Source organism: Carya illinoinensis, chromosome 3, assembly GCF_018687715.1.
Source record: "Carya illinoinensis cultivar Pawnee chromosome 3, C.illinoinensisPawnee_v1, whole genome shotgun sequence".
NCBI lineage: Eukaryota > Viridiplantae > Streptophyta > Magnoliopsida > Fagales > Juglandaceae > Carya > Carya illinoinensis.
This window is the reverse complement of record NC_056754.1, coordinates 28,236,166-28,258,683: the sequence shown is the minus strand read 5'-3', so window position 1 is coordinate 28,258,683 and position 22,518 is coordinate 28,236,166. Positions and strand designations below refer to the sequence as shown.

The window sequence follows — 22,518 nt, the reverse complement described above, 5'->3', positions numbered from 1 at the left end:
ACTACCATGACGGCCATCAACCTCCTTCCCCCGCCGCTTTTCTCCTGATCTACATCCTTCAACGAAAACATTTATTTGTTATTAATTTCCTCCATATTATGTCAAATGTTTGATTTATGATAAAAGATTTTTCCAAGTTTGATAATTTAAGTAAGGTATAATAATTTTCGGTTTTATAGGTTTGTGCATGACGCATATTATAAAGAGCAACGCTGTGTTGAGAAATGATATAAAAGATATGTACATACATTTTGTAAATTAAAAAATAAAATAAAATAATAATTATAATTTAAAGAAAGAGAACTCGATGCTGAGGCATATACGTTATGATGAATGCTTTCCTCTAAATCTTATAAAGTCGTAGCTTTTCATTAAAAATAATTTGTAAATATGTAACTTAAACTATCAAAATTGGTATTCGATAGTACTCTAAACTAATACGAAATTAAGGCATGCATGCATCTTTTCATAGATTTTAATGATCAAATCTTAATTAAGGATGTAAAATGTAAAGCTATGGGGGAAAAACACAAGAAGTACTGATCACCTATCTGTATTATAGCCGACGAGCATTAAAATGTACAAAAAACTTTCTTTCACAAATAATATTTATTTATCACTTTCCTATAGTACTCAACTTGAAAGATCGTATAAATTGTTACAATTTGGTAGTTAAGAGTGTCAATTGTCAGTTTTGAATTTGCAATGCAAATTAAAAAAAAAAAGTAAATAATTTATTTTTTAAAATTTTTTTATAAAAAATATAATAAATAATTTATTTTTTTAAAATTTTAAAATAAAATTAATATTATAATAATATTTTATATAATTTTTAATAAAATATTTCATCTAATATGATATGATATGATATGATATGATCTGCGTTACCAAATAAGACCTCAACATCAATGCATGCTTCCCCTCCAAGTATTCAAAAAATAGAAAGTTAAAATAAAATAAAATTACCGCTATGTGTACCTATAATTGAAACTATTAAGTGAATCGATAATATGCACCGACGAAAAAAACAAAAAAAAGACGAAATGCACATCGATATATTTCGTCGGTGCACATCCTCGATCCATGTGGTAACTGTATTATTTCTCTAACAAATTAGATGCTTCATTCTGGCTTCTACCGCGTATACTTTAAAGGTGCGGCTGGCTGGCCGCCCGCCATTGCAGTCAACGTTTGGCGCTTGTGACGGTTTGCTCTCAACGCCTTATTATGCGTGGCGTCGGATCTGTGACCTCGCCGACAGGTAGGGCCCAAACCACACAACTAACCAAGCGGTTTATCCACGATTCCACGCCAACCAGGGCGGCGGCAGTAGCTTGCATACGTGGCCCTTCGTCTCATTTCTCGTGAACAGTACGCATCCGTTCACGTGCTGTGGACCTGCAGTTGCCCACCTCCCCCTTAGTTTTTGTTACTTCGTCTTCCACGCGTTTCTTGCGCTCGTGTAGACCAGGCGGTTTGGTTTCTCAACCACTGTAACTCATTTTATTTAATTATTATAATTTTTTTTATTTTTAATAAAAAATAAAAAATAATTTAATTTTTAAAATTTTAAATTAATAATTATATTAAAAAATAATATTTTATTTAACTTTCAACTTTTATATCAACTCAACTCAACTTAATATCTAAATACAACTTAAAATAATCATCAATAATTTCGTTTGGCACGAATAAGATAGAGAATAATAAGAGCTTTATTATTAATTCTTTAATTTTTTTAATTTTATTTAATAATTAAGAAAGTAACTATTATTTTTTTAATTTTTTCTTAATAATTAAATATGTTAAAAAAATACTTAAAATAAAATAATAAAAAAATAAAAATTTCAAATATACAAAAAAGTAGTAAGAGAGTAGTAAGCTTATCACTATCTAAATTTTTTTATTTTCTATTTTGTTGTAGACCTAACCATTAATCTGAAAAGTTTTAAGACTATTAGATATTAATTTAGCTAAATCTTTAACATTTAGGATTATAACATTCCACCACGCTTCCAAATCCGACGTCCACGATAGTTCATTCTATCGACACTGACCCGGTGGTAACCTTTTCCCTTTTTATGGTTTCACTCGTCTATTAGTATTTAATGACTTAACATTATACTCATACATAGTATCAAATCATTTTAATCTAGCCTATAGGTTACCTCCTTCGTAACTTGAACCTGTGATATTATCTCTGCTCTGATACTAATTATTAAAAACCCAACCATTAATCCAAAAGTCTTAGGACTATTGGATACTAATTTGGTTAAATGTTTAATCTTCAAGATCATAACACAGTCAATATAATTGTAGAAATTTTATTTTTAAAAAATTGTAAGAAATTAATTTATAAATAGGTAAGTTTCACATTTTTTTAATGCAAAAATAAACAAATTCTATACTTGCAAGATAAATTTATTGTATAACGGTACAGCCCGCTACTTTTTCAAAAAAATACCCCGAATTATTGTTTATATAAATGTTAATTTAATACGAATATGGGAATATGATACTAAATAATATATTTGAATTTTATGTTAATAGGTTTGGGTTAAAACAAATTAACTCATTAAGATATGATTTATAAATAGGTCAACTCATTAGTGACCGGCCTGTTGTGACACGCTAAGATTTTTACTAAAAATTATATTTATATCCTATTTAAAACCTGAAAATCAAAATATCCTAATCCTAACTGTAATATTGGATTTTAATTTAGATTTGTGTTTTTATTGTTTGGATTGTAATATTGATTTTATTATATTTTAAAATTTGAAAAATATTGATATTTTTTTATAATTAGTTAGTTAACTTAGTTTTATACTTTTGGGAGATATTATGATTTTAATTTTTATATAAAATTATATTAATCACATCAAATGAGTTATTCGAATCAACTTAACTCATTTATATAGAATGAGTTGAAATAGGTTGAATCGTATAGATTCAATTTTAAGTAATTAATAATGGGACAAAATGAGTTATGCGGTGTCAACTTCTTATTTTAATAAGTCGTGTTAGGATTTGAAAGTCTGATCAATTAGATTTAACGAGTCATATTCAAATTGACTCATATAATATAATATATATAAGTTGACACGATATGAATTCGACCCTGACACAATTTGCCACCTCTGGCTTTACTATATATATGTTTGCAAAATACAACATAAGTATATATGTTTTATATGTATATAAAAAGAAATATTCTATATATTTATTTATTTTGTAACTATTATCTAAACAAAATCATATGTTTTTAGATACATTCCATAGGTGTAATAGCACTTTTTACTTATAATTCGTGTGACTGATTTGTTATCCGACATGGTATAATTTGTTTTTATAAAATTTATTTATTTTATAACTATAATCGGAACAAAATCACATATCCTATAAGAAAATTCAATTCTATTGTAAATTAACTTTTTTGAAAACTTTTATTCTCATACTGATGTCTACTGTGCATAACAAATTTAATAAAATATTTATAAGGTATAATTTAATTTGGAGCATAAACTTTAGATATCAGCTTCTACTGCATAAGTTTTAAGGAAGAGGGCTATGATTGTTCATCCGGGCTGGGTTTTTCTCAACTCAGTCCTGAACCTAGTTATAATTCGGATAATCGGATTCCAACCTTAAACAAACCCTGTTCGATACCTGTGTAGAAAAAGCAAGGTAAACCTGGGTTTTTTTTTTTTTTTAAATGTTTTGAAAACACAACATTTAATAATGAAAACACGACACCTGCTCTCTCTACTTCTTGTTCCCGTTCTTTGAGGCCCTCCCTCTTCCTTTGCATGAGCTCCTTTGGAGTAATTCCAGCAGCTCATGCTTTTGCTCTCTACTAGGGCTATCCGCATATATTTGTTGCCCTAGGGTATGAGCTTGTTATGACTATTTTGTATGCTGCAGAAGCAAGGTTCTATGTCGGAGAACCGAAGCGATGAAAGCTTGCTGCATTTGATATTGCAGGGCACAGACACCGGATCTTCCACGTGTTTGTCGTTCTTGGGGCACTTGCATACAACGCCGCCACTATGGTTATTTTGGATTTTCATCAGGGATCGCCAATGTGTGTATTGACCATTACACTCTGGTTGTCTATTGTTGCTCTTGTTGTTGGATTTGAATGGTAGTTGAGAAGGAGAGTAGTTCATGACGTTGTAATTGTGTCATCTTAGAAAAGTATCTCAAACTTGTTTTGACTCTGTGTGTTCCTTTGCATGCCTAACTTGACTCAAAATGAATGATCATTCTCTCTAGTTACTAAAGATCCAGACTGTACGAGTGTAAACATTGACTCGGCCTTCCATGATTCCCTGTATCTTATCACCTTTGCTGTCTCATAGTAATACAAAAGTTATGATCATTTTTCAAGTTGTAAGCTTAAGAGTCCAAGGCTCATTTTAACTGTAATCTGCTCAACAATTAGTCTATTTTTTCTCGACAATTGCAATAGTGCAAGTTTTCCTTGCCACAATAGTGTCATCAGCCATGGAGTCTTAATTTAATCATTTTTTGTTTGGAATTTGAGAAACTTAGTTATTTGATGAGTTTTTGTGAATTCTAATGTTAAAAAAAGGGGCATAACCCAAATACTTAGGTTTCGAATTTTTAAAATTGGTTTAATTCAGATTCTGGCCGTAATTTGACGGGTAAACTTGAGTTTCGATCTATGTACACTTGAGATACTAGATCTGCACTTGGATAAACAGTAATAAAGAGAGCTATCAATTTAATGCTAATAATAATAAAAATGTTATAAGAAAATAAACTTTTATTTAATCTCAAAAGTATTTAAATAATACAGATAACCTGACGTAATAGATTAAACTCTTTTTTATAAATCAATTTCTTTTAGCATATAGCATCCCCATCTATAAATGCATGAATCACTATGGAAGACAGAAGGGAGTGCTGCTACTTCCACCGATATTCGCCAAGTGGGTACGGAATGTGTATTCTGTTTTTTTTTTTTTTTTTTTTCAATTCATTTTTTTATTTAAAAAATAAATATAAATACTAAAAAAATTATTAGTATAAAAAAATAATAATTGCAATTATGAATATATAAATATTGTATAATTATTTTAAAAAATATAAATAAATACGAAATTTATAAAAAAAAATATTAATTTTTAAATAATAATCTCTAGTCTTGTATACCTATCGATTTCCAAGAAACAAAACAAAAGTAGACAGCGAAATCTCCTCCACAGATCGAATCAGCCGACGCAAAAGAGGGGACCCACCAAAAGCGGCAGCGACGGCACCTCTTGCAAAAAGTCCAAAAGAGCCCTTAGGCTCCCACCACGTGGGACCCGATGACGCTTCGTATCACTTACCCGGAAGGCTTCGCTTCCAAATTTTATTCCTTTTTTTTAATAGAAGAAAATAAAGATTCCATTATTTTTTAGCAAAACACGAAATTAACAAAAAGGGTGGAGGGCGGCAAAAAGTATACGTGGCTACGAAAGTGAGTACGACATGCACTTCGTCAACACGGAATTCTTTTAGCTGGGCCCACTTACGTTACGTAAGACCCTGCACTCCACTCGTGATCTGCTAGCCACTGCACCCTCTGTACTGCAGCTGGCGTAAGCGGGACGCAACCGCATTCCGTAGACTGTTTCTACGTAATCCATTAACTTATCCAAAATATATTTCAGACAAAATGAAGGGAATGGATTTTTTCTCTCTTTATGTTTCTTACCAGGGTTAAACCATAAAAATAAAAACAACAGGCTTGAATGGGTCAACACAGCAGCAGGTAGAATTAAAATTGATATTATTTTTAATAAAATTTATATTTTACTTAATCATATTAAATTAAATTAATATAAATATTAATGTATAATTATATTTATAATTAGATTTTTCTACCAAATTATCTAAATTTTAAAATATTATACCTTTTAACTATTAAAATATCACAATTATCTACGTTAAATTAGGAAAATACTCGTTACAATAACTTGTACTAAAATAAAAATTAAATTTAATAATTATTATACATATATTAAATATTTATTTTATTACTTTTTTATAACACTTTTTTTTTTATATTGACAAATTTTTATCAATTTATTTAAATTAAATAATAAAATATGATAATATAGAATAAATTAATAATTAAAAAAATTAAATATTTTTTAAATTATTAATTATTTATGAAAATATAATAAATAAATAAATAATTCAATATAAAAACTTAACGAATAGCTAAAATTAAATTTATTTTATATTATTTTATTTTTATATAATAAAAGAATAACTATTTTAATATAAAAATTTATATAAATAAAATAATTAAAATTAAAATTTATCATACATTCATCACAATTCTATTTTTGATGAATTCTATTTACACTTGCATCATTCATTGACGATGCTCTTGCAAGGAGTCTGTTCTATCCACATTCTCTGGGTTTTGTTCAAAGTATGCGAAAATTAAGAAGAGAACGTTTGCATCAATTTCATTGTAAATAAATAACATTAAATTATTATAATATAAATTAAATTGTAAATAAAAATAATATTTTCTTAATAATTAATGCATCTTTCGTTTACAAGGACTATTTTTCGTCCAAAATGATGCAAAAATTACAGCAAGGTGATTTTCAAGAGAAACAAGTTGGAAGGATTCTGATCGGCTCTCTTGCAAAGAAAAGGTTAACCATAGTTGGGTTCCTAATTAACTCGATCCCTTAATTAATTACATTGGAGGAGGGAGGAGCTCTCTAATTAAGAAGAAAAAACAAAAGAACTTTGCTCGTGATTATTGCAAAACTTATGGGAAATTATGCGTCCACCGGAGGTGCAAGATTAAGATCAAGATTCAGTTCTTTTCTCGCTCTCGGCTTGCAGTCGACGACCGAGGATGAGTCTGACTCGCTCTGGACCCCACTTCCTATCCCTAAATTGAAATCTAGCGCCGCTGGTTCGAACCGGACGGGGTAGGTCTGAGTCACAAACTCAGGCCGACCGAGCGCGTCCACAAACAAAACCGGACTCACGTGTGGGAAACTCCCTACCACTCCCCCAACGTATGCCTGCTGATTAAGAAACGGGAAAGGAGCCGCAACGGTTCGACCCAGAAAACCACTGCCACCGCCCATCTCTTGCAGGCGCGAGACGCCACGCACCTCGGCTTTTGGACTCATCGACTCAACGGTGCTGCTCTGGCTAGGGCTCCGGTCCGTGGGAGAGCAATCATTCGGCGATGGGAAGTTGGTCTTGGCCTTTGAGCCGCGGAATTCTCTGGCCGCAGCGTCGTAGGCACGCGCTGCTTCCTCGGCGGTGTCGAAGGTGCCGAGCCAGACCCGGCTCTTCTTGCCGGGGTCTCGGATTTCGGCGGCGTAGCGGCCCCACGGTCTCTTCCTTACTCCCCTGTAATGCATCTCTTTGTCATCGGCAGTAGGCCTTCCAATATTGCTTCCCTTTCTCACTCCAAGGCTTTCTTTCACTTTGATAGCCATTCTGGTTAATTATTCAAGCAGAAAAGGTCGGAAAATTTTGGATGCCCAGAAGAGAAACAAGTATCAGGATCACGTGATTCTGCGTCGTAGAGATGATGAGTTCGTCTTTGGGTTATGGAGAAGGAGGGTGGGGATGGGTGCTTATATACAAATTTAGAGGCTAATAATGTAATTTCAGTAATAAATTTAAAAAAGAAACACCAGACAGAGAAGAGAGAAATTCTGGGGGTGCAGTCAACGAGGGATTTGACTGAGAAAGAGGCGCCGCCCAAAGACAAGGCACAATCCCATGAGAGTTTGGGGGTGAGACTTATGATGATGCTGTCTGGGGCTTACGTGTCACGCGGGAATTTCGGGGCAAGCGGCCAGGTGTTGATGGGTGCCGGCTTTTTGCCTAACGAGGCCGTTCTTACGGCTAATCTTTTTGTAGCATGGTGCTGACGCTTTTTTTTGAGCGTGTAATTCACTATCCTTTGAAATGTTCAACTTCTGCATCGATGACATATAGTCTTGAAACTTTTACGGCGTACTTCACACGCTCCTTTGTGAGATATGGGCATGGTAGTAAGCAGTATAGCCTACGACCATTTCTTTGGTACAATTGTTGTCAGTATTATCCGCCACCTTTATTTATTTTATTTATTTTCTTTCTCATATTCCTAGGCGGCCTTTTGAATCGCGCTTTATGGACCGGCAGTTCGTGACCACTCGGTGGGTACATCCACTAGACTCGGGACACGTGCCCATGTCTTGCGCTCGACGCGTTCGCCCTGACAAGCCGTGTCGTGCGCATCATTGTTTCGGTGCTATCACCTAATCTGTTGTTATTTTTGTAATTTAATTTAATTTTAAGGAAAGTTTCTGTTCTTTGTCCGAGCGCTGTTTGAGGTCGTGGCACACAGGCATTTGCCACGGCCCGTGCTGTCACTCATCTTAACCTTTATGAGCGGGTCAAGTCAAAGGATTAGAGTGGCTTGGAAGGTGGGGAGATGAGTCCGCCAAGCGCGTGAGTTCGGCATATCGAAGTTTGTTAAAGACTAATTTCGCAGAAATTGATATTATGCTAAGATTCGCCGCTAAGTTTTGATTAAAAAATGAAAAATTAAAAAAGTAGGCAATATATACTCTCCAAGAATAGTAGGGAATTGCCGGCCTTAGTTGGTAATGTGGGCTGGACTAATATTATACCATCCATTCAATGTGTCTATTCGTTATTTTAATTTTTATAATAGTTAAAAAGTAATTATTAATGAATTTATAGTTTTTTAGTAAGTAAGAATGTTTAAAGGATATTTAAAGGAAAATAAAAAGAAAAAAGAAAAAAATTCCATTTAGATTGATGTACGTATTTGAAATGTACATTTGGGATGCACCTTAGCAATTTCCTTAAATCTAGTAGTTCCTTTGCTTGATCTTGCTCAAAATCAAAACCTTGTAGTATAAAACACGAACAAAAATCCTATTTTAAATTGATCGAGCATATTAAGAGATAACCAAGCTTTGAATTTTGGAAATTTGTAAGTCTTATAAGTTATATATCTTATAGTAAGTCAGAGATTTTGTTTTCACTCAATAAATACTCCATGACCCCTAATAGTAGTCTAGATTTACACCTCGTTTTGATGTTGAGATGAGGTGAGAACATCTCGTTTCATCTCAATATTCAAATATCACTAAAATACAATACTTTTTAATTTTAAATTTTTAAAACTTTCATCTAATTATTGCTTAATTATTACAATTTTCTCAAACTTTTAAATAACATACAAAAAATAATTCATCTTTTTCAAAATTTAAAATAAAAATAAAACTAAAAAAATTAGATTATGATAATATTTTAAATTTATAATATTTTTATTAAATTTTCTCTCTCTCATCGCTCAAAATCTAAAAAATATCTTAACACAAACCATTTCATAACTATTCACAAATTATTGTACTATTATTCACAAAATTTTCATCTCAACACCCAAACAAGACCTTTGTTATCTTTAGTATTTTACTTCTTACAATGGGTGCTTCAGGATGCAACTCCTTTAGCAGGCACTCCAAGATGAAGTTTCTCCTTAATGAATGCTTTTGGGTAAGGGTTGCCACTGACACCCATCTTTGGGCTAGGTTGACTACTAGCAAGCACTTTCGAGCCAAATTGGATCCTAACGAGCACTTTTGGGTGAGGTCTACTCCTTACAAGTGCTTATGGGCGAGGGTCCCTACTTGCAAGAAGTTTTAGGCAATCTTGACTCCTAGTGAGCACTTCTGGGTGAAGTTTACTTGAACATTTTTGAGTGAGGTTGAATCAAAGATAGCACTTTTGGGCGATGTTTACTCCTTGTGAGCACTTCTGGCCAAGATCCACTCCTTTGGGGGACTATTGTTCTTTGAAGTCCTCCTGCCTATGGGTCCGAAAGGTGGATTTAATTTCAATTGGGCATTCTTGGTTCATTTCCCCTCCAACACAGGTCTCCTCGCCCACACCTAAGCAGCCATGCGGTAGGGCTTGGGATAGGCCTGGTTCAGCTACATTAGGCCCCGTTAGTTTATATATATATATATATATATATATTAAAAACTCTTTCTAATAAAACGATATCATTAAGGTGTTTGAATAAGTACTATATAAAGTAAAAACAGTGGGTTCTTTGCTCTAGCCTATCCTTCCTGTCTTCTCTCTCTCTCTTTCTCTTCCGCTCCCTCCCTCTGCCGTTCTCCTCACTCAACAATATTTTCCCATCTTCTTCTCCTTAGTCGTTTTGTCGTCTCATCTAATCCTCCTCCTCTTATCCTCCACGTTCTTCTCAAAGGTTGAGTTGCTGAAGCTTGTGAGTTTGTGACGGTAAGAAATAGTGTCTTGTACACCAATGGGCCACGTCGTGGCCATGGGTTTTGTGAAGAGACTCATTGCCATTCTTGGCCTTGGTTCTTTGCTCAAACACATGGCCATACTGTGGTTTTGCTGGAGAAGAAAGTTGCCATATTTTTTTAAGTGATAATTTTTCAATCTGTGTTTTTAATTGTTGGATAATGAATCAATGAATTTTAGGGCTGGATATGTTAATTTGTTGTTGTTTTCTAGTTGTTTTCTGATTTTGGTTTTGGATTTGCGAACTTTTCCTCCATGAGTGGGTGGTGGGTTGGGTGGGGTGGATGGTCATTGAGGTCAATCCACTCCCTGGCATCCGAATAGGGCCCTCGTCTACAGGGAGCGTTGCCTTGTTTTTTTTTTGGGAGGGGGGCGGGGGGAACAAAGGTACTCCCTATTCGGGGGTTCAAGTATCACCCCTACAGAGTAGTTTTTCAATATTTTATATTATTGATTGTCACATCATATGTTTAAACTAAAGTAAACAATCATTTTTGGTATAAATAACTTGGACCGAGCTCACATATGAGAAAACTTTGAGTTGAAGGGCTTCAGCCCCTAGTCAGGGATTGTGAAGGAGGAAGCAACCCCAAGCCCATGCAATAATGAGACCTGGAAAGATTTTTCATGCCCAATCCTACCCTCAGTCGTGTATGCACGTTAGAAGCTAGGATAGGTGTAGGAAACTAGGATGGTGTACAAACATACATACCCTTACCTTGATAATCCGCGGGAAGCCACGCTTCATTTAATAACTTGTCCCAAGTGTCATGTTGTGGATACGCAATAACTTGTCCCAAGTGTCATGTTGTAGATACACTATTGACTAGGACTATAATAAGAGATTGGCCACATTAAATGATTCGATATGAGATCATAGTAGGATAATCCAACAAGGGATATTGTTCCTAACAGGAACCTGAAAAGAGGTCACACATCACCACCTACCTTGGTCAAACATGACCCAAGGCACTAGCAAAGACAAACAAATTAAATGCAAGACTCACATGACTCTACATGGGTCTGGAGATCCCATTGAATACTTAAAAACCTTCAAGACTCACATGACTCTTCATGGGTTTCCGGGAGAAATTGTCTGCCGAGCCTTCCCCTTAATTTTGAGGGGATAGTTCAAAGCCTGGCACTCGGGCTTGATCAGTACTTTTGAGTAACTCACTAGTCTATTCTTAATGCAGTTTATGACAAGCAAGAAGGAGGTGGCCAGCCATATAAGTTGTAACTGTCAAGCAGCGGGAGGACGAGAGTTTGAAGTCATACTTAACCCATTTTTAAAAAGGATGCATGACAAATGAAGACCAGGATGAGAAGATCACATCGGTCGCACTCTTGGGAGGCGTATGGCCAAGGAACATGTTTATGATGGAGTTGGGCAGGAGAACCTTAACCATGTTGCAGGAGCTTATGGAATGGATGGCCAATTTCATCAACACTAAGGACACGTTTAGATCCTTAATAGCCTCGAGAAAAATCGAACTAGAGGAAGCAAAACAAAGTTCCAAGGTGCTAACAACTGACAAGGCCCCAGATATACCTAGTTAAAGTTGGCACAAGGGGAGGCGAGACAGAGACAATTCTTAGGAGTTAGAGTTCCAGGTTCGCCCACACAAACTTACACATGCAAAAAGAAGGTGAAGAAATCTCGCGAGGCATAAAGAGCCGAACTAAGAAAAGTAACCTTTCTCCACCTACCATCAGCATGAGGGTCGCAAAATAGAAGATTGCTATACTTTGAAAAGGAAAATAGAGGAAATGAGTGAAAAGGGGGAGTTAGAGCGCTTAGTAGCTTAACACTCAATGCCCCCACCTAAAAGAGGACCCACACACCGAAGCGAGAGTCAATATCGATAGTCATAGAGGAACTTAAGCCCAAAGCGACAAAAAGAGCCACAAGGAGACACTCGTGAGCCCTCTCGCCAAAGCCTTGAAATGGAAAAGACACCCTTGGGTGAGATCAGGACCATAACTGGAGGATTTTCTAAAGGTGGCCCAACTTCCTCCAGCAGGAAAGCCCATGCCCAGAAGGCTCAGTACAAGGAGGCAAACAAAATAATAGGCTGCGATAGCCATATCTTTCAATGACGAAGTCTGCAAAGGAGTCTTGTACCTCCATTATGATGTGTTGGTGATAACATTTTTAATCACCAACTATACTACCATGAGAGTTTTGATCAACAACGGTAGTTCGGTCGACATTCTATTCTTAGATTCTTTTATTAAGATGAAGATTGATCCTGGTAAACTGTGCTATTCACCCACGCCATTGAAAAGGGTTTTCAAGTGAGGCTGTATAACCTTAGGCGTCATCACACTACATGTCTCAGTTGGCGTGACACCATGTGCGATTACTATCATGATCGACTTCTTAGTGATGAAGGCTCCCTCGTCTTATAATAACATTCTTGGAGGCACGACCTTAAATAGCCTGAAAGCTGTAAGTTCCACTTATCACTTAAAATGAAGTTCGTCAAAAGCAAAAGAAGGAGAAATTCGAGGCGAACAAGTGCTGATGCGAGAATGTTATGTACAAGAACTCAAAAATTGAGGAGAAGAAATCCTTATGATGGAGGTCACAATGCCAGACAAGCCATCACACTCACCATTGAGACTCATCGACCATAAAGTGGAAACAAAAGATGAGCATCGCCTAAACCAGGCTGAAGTGAATTTGTCACTGGAGTTGTTAAGTTTCAACCAGGATTATCTAGAGGCCACCTCGAGGACTGGAACAAGGATGGGGCCCAAAACCCAACAACAGCTTAAAAAGACTCTTAATCAAACACACGGATGTATTCATCTGTAGCCACGAAGATATACCTGGAATAGATAATGCAATCATCAAGCATCGCCTCTGTGTGAACTCCGAAGCCAAGACGCTTCGACAAAGGAGAAGAGATTTAAGTATGGAGAAGTATGTAGCCATAGCAGAAGAGGTTGATTGCTTGCCAGCTGTCAGGTTCATACATGAGGCCATTACCTCGAATGGTTTTCCTACATAGTGCTACTATAAAAAACCAAACGGCAAGTGGAGAATGTGCGTTGACTTCCCGGACCTGAATAAAGCAAGCTAAGAAGAAAATTTCCCCTTCCTTGCATAGATATGATAGTACGGTCGGGCATCGGATGTTAAATTTCATGAATGCCTACTTAGGTTACAACCATATCTGGATGAGCCTAGACGACGAGGAGAAAATGTCGTTCATGACGAATTGGGGCTTGTATTGCTATCGAGTCATGCCTTTTGGCTTAAATGCAGTGCCAACCTATCAACGATTGGTGAACCATATGTTCAAAAGACAGATTGGCCAAAACATGAAGGTTTATGTTGACGACCTATTGGTCAAGAGTAAAGAACCCAAGTGGCATTAAACTGATTTACACGGCATTAAATAGATTTACAGGAAGCCTTCGTTGTACTGTGACATAATAAAATGAAGTTGAATCCAACAAAATGTGCCTTCGTTGTAAGCTTGGGCAAATTCTTGGGCTTCGTTGTCTCAGAAAGAGGAATAGAGGCCCACTAAAAAAAACATCGCAGCAATAATGAACATGAAGCTAGCCTAGAACATAAGCGAAAGACTGATGGGCAAGTGGTGGCACTCAATTGGTTCGTCGCCAGGTTCATAGGCAAATGTTTACCCTTCTGATATATATATTATATGCTAAATTGTTAATTAATATAATATAAAATTTTAATATTAAACATAAAAATTAATATTAAGTTTATTTACTTTTGATATATATCAATGCTAAATATATTTTTGCATAATAAATTAGAATATATATATTCTTATTGTAAATACATTTTTACACATTTAATCACATATGCTCATTAAAAAAAATTAGAACTTGTATAGACTATAGTTTATTCAAAACTATACTACTATGTGTTAGTTATTATAAAATAATGTACATGTACTATTATATAAATAGATTAAGAGTTTAGTATATGTAAATATCATATTATTACTAACATAGATAATTCGTAAAATTGAAAATATTGGATTGGACCGAATCATAATCAGAAAAATTGAAAGTTCCGGTTTCGGTAGTGAATTGGTCTGATATTGGTTATTTAATTCTCAAAATTGATATATATTGATCCCCAAGGCACCCCTAGGCCAATGGGAAGGTAAAAGTAGCCAACAAAACCCTTTTCAGGATCCTGAAAAGGAAGCTAACTCACCGATAGGAAACCGGACAAAAGAACTCTCGAAAGTCTTATGGGCCTATCGAACAAGCATGCAAATGCCAAATGGAGAAACCCCCTCCGAGCCGACATATGTGAGTGAGGCGGTAGTGCCCGTGGAAATTGGAATGCCTAGCCATAGGGTTCTACACTTTACACTTTGACCACTTTGACCTAGATACCAATAACAAGAGATTGGTAGAGCATATCGACTTATTGGAAGAAGCATAAGAAGAGGCCGAAGTGCGAATGGTGATTAGCAAAAGAGAGACCAAACGTTACTTCAACTAGAGGGTGAAGCCCAGATCCTTCAAAGCCAGTGACTTGGTCCTAAGGGAAACAAGAGTAACAACTTGAAAAGAATGGAAGCTAGGAACTCGATAGTAGTGGCCATACGTGGTAGTCACCAACAACCAGCCAGGCTCAACCGACTGAAAGACACCCAAGGAAGAGAGCTACCCCAGCCATGGGACGCTGAGCACTTGGGAAAATACTAAGCCTAAGGGCCACCCATTTATGCAGGAAAGAAACAAATAGAATCGCCTCTTTTCCAAAGTTGTTGTGTCCAATCCAACAAAACATTTCTACTCACAAAATCGAGTCCCTAGACTCATCCATAGAGTAGAGTCCCTAGACTAGGCCACAAAGTTAAGTCTCTAGATTCATATGACAAGACTCGTGTCGTGGATAAGGGGGGAAGACAACCATTTGACTACTTTGACCTTCAACCTCTTAGCTGACATGGTGACTAACAAGAGCACGATGGCCATTTCACTGCGTTGGCCCTCGCCCACCAAGTCAAGTCCCTATTGATATGAACCCATAAAATTGTAATTTCTTGAACCCACAATCAATTTGAAAATTCACCCAATAAAGCCAATATCAATATAATGGAAAAACCTAAACCCATTGAGAATCTCATTTCAAGAACCTAAATTATATGAAAATCTAGACCTGTTGAAGAATCTATCTCAAGAACTTAAATTACAAAAGAGGAACACTACAAAGGTTGTGATTTACCTTTGATAAGTTCAAAAATTCAATCAAGAACAAAATGAGATAAACTCAACTCACAATGAATAAAATTCATCAATTTTCGTAAATTTTCATAAATTTCTTAAAATAAGGCAACAAAGAGTATTTAAACCAAAATCTAATTAAAACCCTAGAAATAAATCTCCATCTTTCAAAAATGTCCCTGAGTGAATAGTGTCACGGCTATAGTAGCGCGCTACAGTAACTTCTTGAAACCATAGTTTAACAAAATAATAACTTTTCCAATGCTCTTAAGTCCTTCTCCTATTCTAAACTAATAAAATAAGTCTTATAAATGAATTAAACAAGTTGAAAGCCTTTAAGTGCCGAAAGCCTTTAAGTTATGTTGTTGCCCTCTTTCATAACTTGTATCAAATAAATCAAAACTGGATCTTTATCCTTGAACCTCATCTTGAATGTTGGGCTCTTACTAGACTCGTCCTAAGTGGATTGCACTAATCCTTGCATAGCTTTTTGATCTTCTTAACTCTTGACCTTGGAACTTGTAAAGGATTTTTAAAACTCGATCTACCTTGGGACCCATCACCTAGACTCACATAAACGGTTCAGGGGCAACAACGGTCCCTTGGTTGTTTCAACCTTCACCTAAAAAGCTGAGTCTGTCAACTCGCACAACAACCAAAGGTCGAAGACAGCCCCTTGGCTACTCTGACCTTTGCCATCAAGTCCTTTGACTCATGCCCCGACAAATGGGCAAAGATAGTCCATTAACTCTCTCAACCCTTGCCCCCTAAGTCGAGCGCCCTTTTCCGCTCGCCTCAGTTGGTGAATGGGTAAAGGTGATGCAGGGATAGGGATACGCTAGCCTTTACCCCTGATTATCACACCCAGGCATATGCAATATAGCAATTGCCTAAGAAAGAAAAATCACAACAAAATGAAGAGAAAGTCTTTTGTTTAGGTCACTCCACCAAACTACTCATGTTCAGGTTGGTCAACAGTCCTTTAAGTTTGCTCTAACAAGAAAGCTAGCCTTAAAGGACTTTGGGCATCCATTTAGGTTGTTTAAGAATCTAAATCCAGAACAAAAAACAACATGGAGAAGTGAAAGTAGGCTCTACAAGAGTCTAATTCTGGATAAAAATGAATACAAAGCTATGTTAAAAAAAATTCTTCAAGGATGCAACATTGAATCAGGAAAGGCATCGGACATCACGTCTGGACCTAGGGACTAGACAACATGGAAGGCAGTGCTACTGAGCTTGACTGAGTCTAGACTCAACTAATACAAATCTGTATCAGGGTTTTTCAACAGGTGACACCTCAACCTCTTCTAACCATGCCTTGTCACGGACACCCCTAGCCACTACAAGTTGGGGACCTAGGTGAATGACCTCCTCCTGGGAAGCGGTCAACTCTACCTCCAGGCAGGTGACTCTATCCTTGTGGTCGATGGAGTTTTGTTTGTGAAACTCTATTGTCTTGCCAAGTTTGAGGAATTTCTTGTTATGCTCATTGAGTTCCTTTTTGTTAATGGTATGTTGAGTTTCTAACTCGGACATTTGACCTCAAGTGACATCAAGCGTTAAGGACAGCTCTTGGTGAGAGTCCATGGAGTCAGATAGTTCGTTAGCATAATCTAAAACCCGCTTGTTGCCCCTCTCGAACTCCTCCTCCAAATGACAAAGCCTGTCCTGACTATTGTTGCACTCCATCTCCAGAAGGCCAACTTTGAATTGTTTTCTCATCACCTCTTCCTTGGATTGTTAAAGTTTATGGCATATTCATCCCATAATGCGACACTATCTTTCTCCAACATGTAAGAATGTGTGGCCCAATCTGAGCATGAGGTTGCTAGAATATCTCTTTTCACCCACAGATTGGAAATGACTGCATCGGTTTCCATGGCGTAAGTAGGGTATAAGTGAACCTCTCATCCTCTAGATAAAGATGGCAGTGCAAAATCCACCCAATGACATCATTGACACCCTAGAACGTAAAGAAAGTCAGTAAAAATATGAGGTTAAAGGGATGCGGCCATTGTTGGACACAGAAAAGGCTTATTGGAGATAAGTACACGTTAAGGAGATCAATAATATCCGGAATCGACTCCTTCATCCAACTTTGGGGTTGCAAGCTAGGTCTTGGAGAGCACAACCTAGAAGGGACCAAGAAACTAGGGGTGTCAAATCGTGTCAACGGGTTGTATTCGTGTCGTGTCAAGGCATGTACATTACAGTTAATGGGTCAACACGAACACGACCAGTTAAGGATTTCATCTCAAAATCTTCAACACGAACACGACACGTTAAGATAACGGGTCAACACGACATGACACGATATGACCCGTTAATAAATATAAATTAAATTGACACGATACGACACGATACAGTATGACCTGTTAACAAAACTAAAATTAAATTAATACGACACGACACGACCCGTTTCAACCGTTAGTGACTTGTTTAACCTGATTATAAGCTAACAACAAGTCTAAAATTAAAATCTAAATAATAAAAATACAAACATTAAAATCCTAATAATTAGTACCAATTATCAAATATGATACACAAATATGATCCACATTCTACACACATTGTAATAATATTAAAATTACATCCCAAATATAATAAACAAAACACACATTCTAAACGTATTAAGGATACAATCCCAAATATGACCACAACACGAATCTAAACAAATCAACAATTTGAAAAATGAAGTGGAGCATCCTCTTTGCCTTTGTTGATCTCCAACTCCATTACATCTTCAGTTAACTAGTCCAATTCAACTTCTTGTGTTTCTATTAAAAAAAAGATATTAGTAATTTTATATCAAATAATATTATTGTATTGAAAAATTACAATCATTTATTAAATAAAATAGAAATAATATTACCTTGCTCATCGCCATATAAAAATCTTCATTTTGTTCTTCTACCTCACTCATCTGACAACAACAAACAACAAGAACAATTATTGTAGTTAATATTTAATATTTACTCAAAACTTAAAAATAAGGAAAAAAAATAAAATAAAATAAAGTCAATGCCTTTTGTGGTACTTGCTTCGGTGGGACTTCAATTTAACCTAACCCAGTTGCAAATTTCCACTCCACCTAACAAATTAGTTTCTTCACTCCTTCCCCAACCTGAGGATGAAATTAATTATGGACTTAATTGCAGACAACTCAATAGCGTCGCGTGGTAGTATCTCAAATCTCAAACTAGGTAACCATCCATCACTCATATCTCCTAGATCAACTGGATTTTCTCTCAACCAAATCCAATAATTCCTTTAATTTGGGAAGGTTGCCCCACAAACTAAAGCAAACCTTTGAAAACTAGCCTCTCAAACTTTTTCTCAACGTCCACTCTCAAACACATCTCAGAACTTCCTATTTCTATGGACCCAGAATATCTAACGGAGTTATACTATACAGTGAAGCCAAGAAACGAAGCAAATGACAGCATTACGGGAGAGGATGAAGTGAAAAATTTGAGATCTAAAAAACTAGAGATCTGAAAAACTAGATAAAAAAACTAGATATCTGAAAAACTAGAGAAAAAAAGCTGAGATCTGAAAAAAATTACCTTTGAAATTAGATATGGCATGGCGTCGTGTGCCACTAGGTGTGGCCGTGGACCACAGCAAGAGGGGGGCGACGTGAGAAGATGCCGAGGCTGTGCCGTTGTTGCTGCTGCACCATTGAACCGTTGAAGACCAAGACATGTCGGTAACGACTTGAGAAAAAGAGAGGCAGTGTGAGTTTGGATTGTAAAAACAAAAGGAAAATAAAATCTGAAAGTGGGAGCAGCGTGGGAATGGTGGGATAATGTTTTTGGGGTTAGGGTTTCCAGTGTTTTGAATTTTAGTTTTAAGGGTATAAATGTAAATTTAATTTTTTTAACGGGTCATAACAGGTCATAACGGGTTGACCCGTTAGTGACCCGTTAAGCAATCGTGTCTTAACGGGTCAACCCGTTTTGACCCGAACCCGTCAAGCCTAAACCTTAACCCGTTTTTATCGTGTTGTGTTCTTGTTGGGTTAACGGGTCGTGTCACATATTACCACCCCTACAGGAAACCTTGAAGAATGAAGCATCCAACGATAAGAGAAAGCTCGACAGCGCCTAATTAAGCAATGCTCTAGGACAAAGACGTTGTGCTTCGTTGAGGGAGATCGAGGTTTTCGCATGACACTGGTTGTCTTGCCACCTGCGAAGGAACCTTCCTGATAGAAGAAAAGTTTCTGGGAGGCGAAGAAACTTGGTATGGCCTCTCCCCTAAGACAGGAGGAGGGTATATTTCCTCACCAAAGACAATTGTGGGCAATGGGATGGGTAAGGGAGCTTGAGGGTCAAGAGATCCGCCTTGGGACAAACCTTAAGGGTCATGTGGAAGAGCAAGAGCCTCCTCGCCTACCAAAATAAGCATCGCAAACTTAGGCAATCGCCAGGGGTTGAGGCCAAGTGGGTGGCCATGCCGCTCTTGAGAGGTGGCGAACTCTGTCACTGATGAAAGCTCAATGATGCTTAGCCGCTAGCCCTAAGAGCCGATGAAGACTACCCGCGAAAGGGTGCAGTAGCATGGCTAGAACTGGATTCACTAGAAGATTGGTCCTCTTCATGAATTGAGTCATCCGTACAAGACTTCTTCCCCTTATGCTCTAATGGGATGGAAGGCTCACTTCTCTATCCATGAAAATCGGGCAAATCCTTCAAAAAGTGGTGCCAATAGCACGAGAATGGGAAGGCATCACCAGAAATCAATCAATGGTTTCATGGGTAAGGATGACTTCAATGAAGACCTCCTTTTGATTTTGGTTTGCCACTGGTAAACTACCTGAAGACAATCTTTTCCCTAGATGAAGGGACCCCATCAAAGTTGCAATCCTTATAACTACTCCACATTGCCTAGACAGGAAACTCCGGGCAAATAACTTCTCCTTTGGGGACTCCCAACAACAGCCCAACACAAAAAAAGAATCATTTCTGCAAGTCTTAACACGGGAGTAGTGGGGTTCAATGTACACCACCCTGCCCTTGGGATGTGAGTGAAAGCTGCACAAATTATCGCCTGAACGACTAACACCATGGTGGTTGAGGAATTCCTAGGATGTAAGGTTGAGGTACTCTTTGCCCAAAAGCTCTAGGACTCCACCACACAATGCAGCATGCCAGCACTGTCCTCCAAGCATTGGGATGAAGTAGGGCCAGGGCTAAGCCTAGGTAATCTAGAACATCCCATATCGAAAATCAGAAGGGAATTTGTAACCCTATTCAAACCAGAAGCATATAAAGGGCCACCTTTCAGGTGAACCCCAATGAATTTGCAACTTGACAGCTAGACTCTAGCACCTCTAAAACCATCGAGTCAGGGACTCCATATGAACACTGCATGTAGTCCAAGTCAACTTGGGTAATCGGGGAGACAAATGACAACCCTCGAAGTCGTTGGGATGGTAAGCACTGCTACCTCTAGCCCTTTGGGAAGGTGCTTGCAAATGGGAGGAATGTGAACCATAAGAACCATGAACGAAAATGTTACATGGAGCCATGAAGAATGGAAAAAAGAATGGTAGAAGAAGGAAGAAGGAAAACAAGAAATTAGGGTTTGGACGAAAGCGGAGGGCCAAAACAATGGGGACCTGAGAAAGAAAAATTCTCGTTGCACCCATGTTGTGATATCCTGTATTTTAGTGTATTTTTATTGAATGAGTATTTTAATATATTTAAAAAATTGGTTCTCTTGTTTTAAATTTATCGGATTTTAGTTGGATTTATTATATGATTTTTAAGTTGTAAAATTTAATTTGATGTGCTTTCTTAGTCTTGATTATTATTTTGTGTTTAAATTACTTTTTAATTTAATTCATTTTATTTTTGGATTATAAATTATTGTGTTGTTTGTTTTTATTATTTTTTATTATTTATTTTATTTTAGCTTGTTAATGCGTTTAAATTAATTTATTAATTTTTACTTTTTTAAATTTATTTTTGTTGGATCAAATTTGAAAGTTGTGAGGATTGGACCTTATTTTTTTTTCTCTTTTTCCCTTTTTTGCCTTCTCCTTTTTCTTCTTTCCTTTTCTTTTCCCCTCTATTTTTCCCTAGCCCGTGCACGAGCCAGCCTCCCTCTCATTCTCTCCGTGCGTTTCTGTCCCTCTAGTCCAGCCATCGTGTGCCTTTGGTTGTTACTGCCCACCTCAACCACTCACTTTCACGCTGGCGACCTCACCCACCCTAGCCACCACCCTCTACGCTCTCTCTCTCTTCCCGTTGGCCTTGTCTAACTCGATTCGGTTGTATATTTTATATGCTGCTGTGGGTGCCACCACCACTACCAGAGCTTTCCCTCCCGCCGGCCAACATACTCCACTAATCTCAACCCCTAGTTCCCAACCGTTTACTCTCACGAAGCCCATTAAGCTGCGTGGTCTTAGCATTCCCACGCCGCCGTTGGCCACCACCTCTTCACCACCAACATTCCAGCTACCTAATCCACCCATCCTCAGTTCCGATCCATCAGTGGTGAAGTACAACCATCTTACTTTCCATTTTAGCCTTTTTGGCTTCGACTGCTTTTTGATCCGCCATCCACGGCCGATCACCACTTCCATTAGCTTCACTAACACCTCTAAACCCTACCCTAACCTTCCCAAGTCTCACTTTATCCCCATTCAAAATTGAGTATTTTGAGACCCACGGCCATAGTGCATTTTGCACTGTTACGTTGCTTTGTCGTTGCCTCTTATACCTCTGTGATCTTTCAAAAATTATTTTATAGCATTGTAAGTATTTTTTCAAAGAATTTTAGAGATTTAATTATATTTTTTTGCTAACTCTTATTTACTATGAATTGGTTGGTTGTGCTAGACTGAGTCCGAGGAGTCGAAGGTTGGATGAATTGAAGGACGTAGTTGTTTATGTGATTGGTTGACTGTTGATTATTGGTTTCGTG

The 22,518-nt window shown here is 37.0% G+C and overlaps 1 protein-coding gene and 1 long non-coding RNA gene across 2 annotated transcripts; one reads left to right on the top strand and one right to left on the bottom strand.

Moving 5' to 3' along the window:
* Positions 1 to 3,457: 3,457 nt before the first annotated feature.
* Positions 3,458 to 4,389, top strand: LOC122305661. Its single transcript, XR_006241196.1, has 2 exons — positions 3,458 to 3,687; positions 3,925 to 4,389. It is a non-coding gene; the product is annotated as an uncharacterized LOC122305661 (long non-coding RNA).
* Positions 4,390 to 6,527: 2,138 nt separating this feature from the next.
* LOC122304027 (ethylene-responsive transcription factor 4-like) lies at positions 6,528 to 7,697 on the bottom strand. Its single transcript, XM_043116048.1, has one exon. It carries the CDS (start codon positions 7,488 to 7,490, stop codon positions 6,813 to 6,815), a length of 678 nt encoding a protein of 225 aa, XP_042971982.1. The 5' UTR covers positions 7,491 to 7,697; the 3' UTR covers positions 6,528 to 6,812.
* Between the last annotated feature and the right edge of the window lie 14,821 nt (positions 7,698 to 22,518).